Source organism: Cebus imitator, unplaced genomic scaffold (assembly GCF_001604975.1).
Source record: "Cebus imitator isolate Cc_AM_T3 unplaced genomic scaffold, Cebus_imitator-1.0 Scaffold698, whole genome shotgun sequence".
Taxonomy (NCBI): domain Eukaryota; kingdom Metazoa; phylum Chordata; class Mammalia; order Primates; family Cebidae; genus Cebus; species Cebus imitator.
The window spans coordinates 250,305-259,537 of NW_016108013.1; the positions used below are offsets into that span (position 1 = coordinate 250,305).

General features: G+C 38.8%; 1 protein-coding gene and 1 non-coding gene across 2 annotated transcripts in view; both read left to right on the forward strand.

Moving 5' to 3' along the window:
- INTS4 (integrator complex subunit 4) overlaps positions 1 to 9,233 on the forward strand; it is a 127,479-nt gene that overhangs the window by 38,668 nt on the left and 79,578 nt on the right. Inside the window, exons 5-8 of the mRNA XM_037734977.1 lie at positions 362 to 547; positions 1,101 to 1,151; positions 2,630 to 2,718; positions 6,019 to 6,139. Coding sequence (XP_037590905.1) covers positions 362 to 547; positions 1,101 to 1,151; positions 2,630 to 2,718; positions 6,019 to 6,139 — 447 coding nt within the window. The remainder of the gene's footprint in view (positions 1 to 361; positions 548 to 1,100; positions 1,152 to 2,629; positions 2,719 to 6,018; positions 6,140 to 9,233) is intronic.
- On the forward strand, positions 7,845 to 7,977 carry LOC119469537. Its single transcript, XR_005198361.1, has one exon. It is a non-coding gene; the product is annotated as a small nucleolar RNA SNORA66 (small nucleolar RNA).

The window sequence follows — 9,233 nt, forward strand, 5'->3', positions numbered from 1 at the left end:
ACTCTGTCTCAAAAAAAAAAAAAAAGTTTAAAAAATTTATACATTTTTATCTAGTTTTAAAATTTGAAAGCAAGCAAAATGCAATTCACAGACAAATTTTAAAGTACCTACTCTGTACGTGGCAAAGTACTAGCTATTGGGAATACAAAGATGAAAAACTAGGACTTTTATCTCCTAGGGACTCATGTTTTTTTGAGAAGACACATACTCAAGTAACATGATGGTGGACAGACTGTCTTAAGAATATAGGGCTTGAAATCACCCCTAAGGTTGATGCAATGCTTTTGTTTCTGGTTTTGTCTTTGTTAGGATATCTTAATTATGTTCTTTTTCTTTCTTTCTTTCTTTTTTTTTTTAATAGCATCTGACAGATACATCTCATGGTGTAAGAAATAAGTGCCTGCAGTTACTTGGCAATCTTGGTTCTTTGGAGAAAAGCATCACAAAAGATGCCGAAGGCCTAGCTACCAGAGATGTCCAGAAGATTATAGGGGATTACTTCAGTGACCAAGACCCACGTGTCAGAACAGCAGCTATAAAAGCCATGGTAAACATGATTATGGAAACTAGTTGGGGCTAGTGTTCATTTTTGTTTTTTAAGTTTATAGCTAGTGCTGCCTTGGATACACTCTGAATTCAGCATATACTTCCAGGAAGGTATTGGTGGTGGCCTCACAGAACTCAGTGACAAACATTCCTATATACAAGTGTGCTTTTTTTTTGGCTTTCTTTGGTAGCTTTCATGTGTATTTATGAAACATGGAAAGTATAACATGAACCTGTTATAATTCCTTTGGTAGGGAGGGCTATGACTTTGATATTATAATAGGGGGAGGTGGTATTAATCATTTTTTCATAAGCCTTCATATCATTATTTCATGTTTTTCTAGTAAATTCTTGGGGCAGTGCATTGGTTAGATTTATGAAATGCTTGAATGCTTCTATTGAAAAGCAACCAGGTTTCTTATTTATGTAGCACTGATTTTGGCTAAATGGAACTACGTTAGCCTGATATAATAGAGGAAAATATATGAGATTGTGGTGAGACATTGGAAATATTGCTGTTTTTCTCCCAAGTAAACTATATATTTATTATCTAGTTGCAGCTCCATGAAAGAGGATTGAAATTACACCAAACAATTTATAATCAGGTACCTTAAATGATTACTGTCCGGAAGGGGAGGAGGTATCATGAAGCTGGGAGGGTGGCACACTGGTTCTCTTTGAAAACATAAGGACTTCGCTGGTTAATAATGGCAGTGTTGATTGGGATGAATGTGAAATCATATTCAAAACATACTTTTCAGGAAGAGAATGGAGGTTAGATAATTAAATAGCATGAGTACCTGTGAAAAGCACATTTAGGAGGATTTACAAAGGTCAGTATGAGTATGAGAGTACCTGAAGAAAAGTGTAGTATTTAGAATAAGGAACATGTTAGTCTTGCTCATCTCTGGTTGGTTGGACCATACATGAAGTTATTTCTGGGCATCACACTTGACAAACTGGAGTGTGTCTGGAGAAGGGTGACCAAGACCATGGGATTATATAAAAAGATGTCACATGAATGTAGTATTAGTGGTAAAGAAAGGCATAATGAAGTTGTGGAAAAACTGATCGATGGCCTAATCAAAAGGCCTTACAAGGTTATATTTCTCTTGGAGAATAATTGACTGAATCTGGTAATCGGCAATCTAAATCCATGTTCAGAGATTAGGTTTTGTTAGTCTGCCAAGAGTGGCTTTATCTCTCACGGGAAAAAGATAATTAGCCAAGCCCCTATCACGGATGCGTAAACCAGGTTTATTCCTCTGCTGAAGCAGAATGGGTCCAGAATGCTTGTGGTGCGACCATTGCCTTCTTTTCCTATAGGAAAACTATTTGGGAAGCCAAATAATTAAAGGAAATTTGGATAGTAAGGACTCAGAGGAAGGAAAGTTAGTTGGCTGATTCAGATGTTTGGGTGGTATAAGACTCTATTAGTAATCTAGGCAAGCAGTAATGAGAGCCTCAAGGGAGTAAGGATAGATTGATAGTGTAGGATTTAAGATATAAGGTAGAATTTGGTTCCTTAATGAGTTCAGGGTTGAGTATAAAAGTTTGATGATGAAATTCTCTTCATCCATGAAGAGAATTCCAGCCATAAGTAGTTATGAAGGTCTGGAGCTCAGAAGAAATCAGAGCTAAAGGTAGGTGTTTGGAGCCATCAGTATTTAGGGAGTGTGGGGCTACCGAGAAAGAGTGAGTAGATTGAAACAGAGGCCAATGATTTCAGACCAAAGTAAACAGAAGTGTGTGCTTTGGTTTTTACAGGTGGAGGAAAAACCTGTATTTGGTATTTGAGCCTGTGGGCTCCCAGCATGCTTTGATGGGTTTGATGCTCTTCTAGATGTTTTTATGCTGTCAGTCTGTGGTTCTCCTTTGAGACATGGGGTAGGCACAGTCAGAATACAGTCGGAGCAGCTAACAGAGACCAAGATTCATTGTTGGGCAAAGATTCAAGAAGTTAAAACCATATGAAAGTATTTTACTGGGCATCCTTAACCAACCACCCTATCTTCACTTTGAAAATAGTTTAAACATTACCTGAGAGGGCACAGAACTAATAGACCTTTGTAATTCTTTGCAGGCCTGTAAATTGCTCTCTGATGACTATGAACAAGTACGCAGTGCTGCAGTCCAGCTTATCTGGGTTGTCAGTCAGCTCTATCCTGAAAGGTCAGTGTGGGTGTAAGCTGACTTTTGTTGATTGTGAAGCCATTTTCCTCTCCTCTCATCATTGCAAAAAGCCCACTTCTAGAAAAGAAATGTTAGTTAGATTTTTGAAAGGCAATGGGGAGTAAGGGAAAAGCACAAGCCCTGAAAATCAAATTGCCTAGTCCTCATTTTTCATCTCTTATAGGATCTTTCTGCACAACCTTGGAAAGATACTTCACTTCTTTGGTCCTAACCTTCTCATCCATAAGTGAAGAAATTGGAATGTCTGTCTTTTTTTTTTTTTTTTGGGATGGAGTTTCGCTCTTGTTACCTATGTTGGATTGCAATGGCGCGATTTTGGCTCACCGCAACCTCCGTCTCCTGGGTTCAGGCAATTCTTCTGCCTCAGCCTCCTGAGTAGCTGGGATTACAGGCACACGCCACCGTGCCCGGCTAATTTTTTGTATTTTTAGTAGAGATGTGGTTTCACCATGTTGACCAGGATGGTCTCGATCTCTTGACCTCGTGATCCACCCGCCTCGGCCTCCCAAAGTTCTGGGATTACAGGCATGAGCCACTGTGCCTGGCCCGGAATGTCTTTCTTAAATGCTTTTCATTACTTAAAAAAAAAAATCTTTAAAATTGTTTGAGACCCATCTTAGTTTGGTTTGCACCAAATGCCAGATAAAGATACCAGATGAGTTTGAGGATAATGATCTCTTATGTACTGTTTTCCAGATTAAAGATATTTTCATGCCAGGCACAGTGACTCACGCCTGTAATCCCATCACTTTGGGAGGCTGAGGCTGGTGGATCACTAGTACGTGTGTTCGAGACCAGCCTGGCCGACACAGTGAAACCCGTCTCTACTAAAAATACAAAAATTAGCCAGGCATGGTGGCACATGCCTGTAATCCCAGCTACTCAGGAGGCTGAGGCAGGAGAATTGTTTGAACCTGGGAGGGGAGGTTGTAGTGAGCCGAAATTATGCCACTGTACTCCAGCCTGAGCGACAGAGCCAGACTTCGTCTCAAAAAAACCAAAACCAAAACAAAAAATATTTTCAAAGCAAGTAAATTATCAGTTTTCATGGTGATTCTTTGAGGAGGATAAGCAATATTCTATTTTATATTCTATAAAATTTAATATTTATAAACAGTTGTATCATATTTATTTATAAATATTTATATAATGTTTTGTTTTTCCTTGTATAGGAAAAAGAGGTGTTTTTTTCCTCTTTGTTAAGCTGCCAAAATTTGAAAACCAGAATGAATTAATAAACCTGTAGGAGTACGCTCCATTTGTGGTGTTTTAGGACTTAGATACATACAGAGAAAAAGGCTAACTGGAAATTGTCTCTTCTTTTAGGACTGGATTGATGAGGAAGTTTTATATTTATTTATTTTGAGATTTACTGTATTTACAGGAGTTCAGAATGGGTGCGGTGGCACATACCTGTAATCCCAGCACTTTGGGAGGCTGAGGCGGGCAGATGACCTGAGGTCAGGAGTTTGAGACCAGCCTGGCCAACATGGTGAAACCCCATGTCTACTAAAAACACAAAAATTAGCTGAGTGTTGTGGCACACACCTCTAATCCCAATTAGTAGGGAAGCTGAGGCAAGAGAATTGCTTGAACCTGGGAGGTGGAAATTGCAGTGAGCCAAGATTGCACCACTGTACTCCAGCCTGGGTGACAGAGCAAAACATACATTCTCTCTCTCTCTCAAAAATAAAAGAAGTTTAGTCATAGGAGATAATAAACTTAAAGATATAAAATATTCCTTGGTAGCTAGTTTTTGATAACTTTATAAGTCTTTGAACCTTTGATGGGTTAAGCACTTTTTTTTTTAAGGCAGGGTCTTGCTCTGAGGCCCAGGCTATAGTGCAGTGATGTGATCTCAGCTTAATGTAACCTCTACCTCCTGGGTTCAAGCAATTCTCATGCCTCAGTCTCCCAAGTACCTGGGATTACAGGCATATACCACCATACCCGGCTCAGTTTTTATATTTTTAGTAGAGATAAAGTTTTACCATGTTGACAAAGCTGGTCTCAAACTCCTGGCTTCAGATAATCTGCCTGCCTCAGCCCCCCAAAGTGCTGGGATTACAGGCATGAGCCACCACGCCTGGCTGAACCTTTGGTGGCTTACACACTTTTATTCAATACATCGAAAATTTGCAGCTCGGTACAGTGACTCGTCCTTGTAATCTTAGCACTTTGGGAGGCTGAGGCGGACGGATTGCTTGAGCTCAGGAGTTTGAGATCAGCCTGAGCAACATGATGAACCGTCTTTACTAACAATATAAAAAATTAGCTGGGTGTGGTGGCATGCTCTTGTAGTCCCAGCTACTCAGAAGAGTGAACTGGGGGGATCACCTGAGCCCAGGAAGTTGAGGCTGCAGTGAGCAGTGATCATGCCACTGCACTCCAGCCTGGGTGATGGAAGTGAGATCTTGTCTCAAAAAAAAAAGGATAATTTGTAATGCAACTGAAACTGTTGGTTTGTACTCCCAGAGTGATTTGTTTATTCTGAAATGTATTTAATCATTCTAAGATTTGAACTATTCTGTTATCACCTTCATGTGTGTCAGTCTTCATTGACTGTTCCATTTATTGAGCCTACAGCCTTACTTATGTATTTATTTGTTTATTATTATTGTTATTATTTTTGAGATGGAGTCTATCTCTGTCGCCCAGGTTGGAGTGCAGTGGCACAATCTCGGATCACTGCAACCTCCGCCTCCCGGGTTCAAGCGATCTCTTGCCTCTGCCTCAGCCTCCCGAGTAGCTGGGATTACAGGCATGTGTCACCATACCCAGCTAATTTTTGTATTTTTAGTGGAGCCGGGGTTTCACCATGTTGGCAAGGTTGGTCTCGAACTCCTGACCTCAAGTGATCTGCCTGCCTCTGCCTCCCAAAGTGCTGGGATTACAGGTGTGAGCCACCGTGCTCAGACTGTATTTATTTTTTGATACAGGGTCTTGCTCTGTCACTCTGGCTGGAGTGCAGTGGCGTGATCTCAGCTCACTGCAGCCTTCACCTCCAGAACTAAAGTGATCCTCCCATCTTAGCTTCCCAGATAGCTGGGTCTATTGGCACATGCCACCATGCCTGGCTAATTTTTGTATTTTTTTGTAGAGATGAAGCTTTGCCATGTTGCTTATACTGGTCTCAAACTCTTGGGCTCAAGCAGTCTACCTACCTGGGCCTCCCAAAGTGCTAGGATTATAGGTGTGAGCCACTGTGCCTGCCCTGAGACTGCAGCCTTAGGCTCGTGTTTTGTTCTAAGTGATTCTGTTTCTTTTCTTTTAATTTAGCATTGTCCCAATCCCTTCTTCTAATGAAGAAATTCGCTTAGTTGATGATGCGTTTGGAAAAATTTGTCACATGGTCAGTGATGGTTCTTGGGTGGTTCGTGTTCAGGCGGCAAAACTATTGGTAAGTTACATTTTTTATGTATGTATATATGTACATATGTATATATTTTCTTTTTTTTTTTCTTCTCACATGGTTAAAGTATGTATGTATTTTCTTTTCTGTAGAAATGGGACCTGTGTGGCCCAGGTTGGTCTCAAACTCCTGGCCTCAAGCAATCCTCCTGCCTCAGCCTCCCAAAAGCCTGGGATTATAGCCCAGGCATGGTGGCTTACATCTGTAATCCCAACACTTTGGGAGGCCAAGGCAGGCAGATCACAAGGTCAGGAGATTGAGACCATCCTGGCCAACATGGTGAAACCCCGTTTTTACTAAAAATACAAAAATTAGCTGGGCGTGGTGGCGCGTGCCTGTAATCCCAGCCACTCAGGAGGCTGAGACAGGATAATCGCTTGAAACTGGGAGGTGGAGGTTTCAGTGAGCCGAGATCACGCCACTGCACTCAAGCCTGGCGACAAGAGTGAGACTCCGTCCCCCAAAAAAAAGACTGGGATTATAGATGTGACCCACTATACACGGCCAATAATACATTTTTTTAAATGAACACATTGCTTGTTAAGTTTTTACAAATATTTTGAGAAACTACAGATGAGGTAGTGTGACCTGAATTTTAATCCCCAGAATTTCTTTTTCTTAAGACAAGGCCTTACTCTGTTGTTCAGGCAGGAGTGCAGTGGCGCAATCACGACTCACTGCAGCGTTGACCTGCCCGGCTCAAGTGATCCTTCCACCTCAGCCTCCTGAGTAGTCTGCCCAAGACTGGTCTTTCCAAGAGTAAATGCAGATATTCCTAGTTAGTGGCAGTTTTTGGTATGATGTATTTACCACCTAGTTTCGTAGACTTATGTTATTTATACGAATTGGCAGTTTTTCCTCTTAAAGCAGGTTTGATAATTATTAAATATCTTGTATCTAAATTTTGTTTCCATTTAATAAGGCTCTCTAATGAAGTGGTTTTCTCAGTGTTAAGTAAGGTTTTCACAGCATTAACTACCTAAATTTAGGTTGTTAAGTAGTGCTAGTAGTACAGCTGGAGAGATTCCGTTTTAATCTAACATATTTGTCTTGGTTAAAGTATACCACAATGTAGCTGTTTTTCTGATGGATGAGGCGTACTTTATGATGAACTAACTCATTATCTTTTTCATCTAAATCTGTTTCTCTTTGTTTTCATAAATTATACTGTCATCTGCTAGGTTTTGAACCAGAGGAATTTGGGCATGTTTTTTCTGTCTCACATCGATTGAATCACCAACTCATATCAGTTCTTCCTTCTTGACGTCCCCTAAATTCATCCCTTCTCCATTTCCACTGGGCCTGCAGTAATAGAGATCTCACCATTTTTCAAGTGGATTACTATGCTGTAGGGCTCTTTGTGTTTGTGAACTTAAAATGGAAAGCCTCACCTATTCTTAGGTGACGTTGAAAATTTATTTCAAGTAATTATATTTAATTTTTTGAGGCACAAATTTGTATCGTACTCCCTCTGTGCTGCTGTATTGGCAGAGTGCTCAGCTAAGGGCACTGGAGGAGGGTATTGGGAATTATGAATGAAGCAACTTACTGCGAAGTCATGAAAACTTTTATTCTAGTGGGAAAAAGCCAAAGCTAATACTGGTGGTAAAACTAGAGAGAGATTCAGGAGATCTTAAACATTTATAGTTCTTATTTATAAAATTGTTGTTTGGATTTAAAAAATTGATGTTAGGTGCGAACTTGATTACTAGCTCTGCGTGATATGGCAGAAGCGAAGGGAACCAGGTTTGCGAAAGTAACTATGGAGATAGAAATGTGTTAGCTTCAGACACTACTGAGGTGGCCCTTTCTATCTTAGTACATTCTAAGTACTGGTTACTGCATTTTTCATTGGCTAACAAAAAGTTACTTTTTATTGATCTTTGATGTTTTGATCTTTAAATGGAATAGAAAGAAATAATATTTAATGAACATGTAAGGGTAAAGTGATGTGATGGCCCGAAAATACAATGTGGAATAATTAAATCAATGTAGTTAACGTATTCACCTGAAATACTTAACACTTTGTGGCAAGAACATTTGAAATTTATTTTCTTGGCAGTTGTGAAATATACCATACTCTGTATTCACCATACTGTGCATTAGAAGTAAAAAAACATGTTCCTCTTGTTGGAGATTTTATACTTTTTGACTCTCATCTGCCCATTCTTTGAACCCACCACCCCCACCAGCCTCTGTAACCGTCATTCTACTCTGTGCTTTTATGAATTCCATTGTTTTAGATTTTACCTACAAGTGAGAACATGCAGGATCTGTCTTTTTGTGCCTGGCTTATTTCACTGAGCACAATGTTCTCCACTTCCATTCATGTTGCAAATGATAGAATTTCCATCTTTTTTAAAGGCTGGGTAATACTCCATTATATATATGTATACCACATTTCCTTTATCCATTTATCTGTTGCTGTTAATATATAGTGCTGCAATGAACATGGGAGTGCGGATCTCTTGGACAAACTTTTGGGCAATTACCTAGAAGTGGGATTGCAGGATTTAACATGTCTTCTATTTGACTTTTGGCCCTGTAGTAATAGGACATCACAGAAGTTGGGGTTTGGGAAAGTTAGCCTAAGATCATACATAAGTAAATGTATTCAAGCCTGGATTTTTTAACCTCTATCTGATTGTGAGGTCTTAAATATTCTCTATTAAAACTAAATTTTATTAAAATAAATTTTATTAAATTTTAATTTTAATAAATAATTTTAATAAATATTTAATAAATAATTTAATAAATAATAATTTTTATTAAAATTTAATAACATTTTAATTGAAATTAAATATTCTCTTCAGTTATGATTTTAAAAATATATAAAAAATGGATGTTAGATATGACATTGGCTCAGATCCATGTAACAAAAGAAAAAGTGGTTTTGAAACTGCTTTAGTCAAAATAGTATAGCAGTTCTTCGTGGAATCATAGGAAAGGTGAGTAGGGACATTCCCCAAGAACACATAATTTTCTTTCTTTTTTTTTTTTTTTTATAAATAAAATTGTCCTTTAATTTTAAATTCTTAAAGTTATGTTAAATTTTTTTTTTTAATTTATTTTATTGCATTTT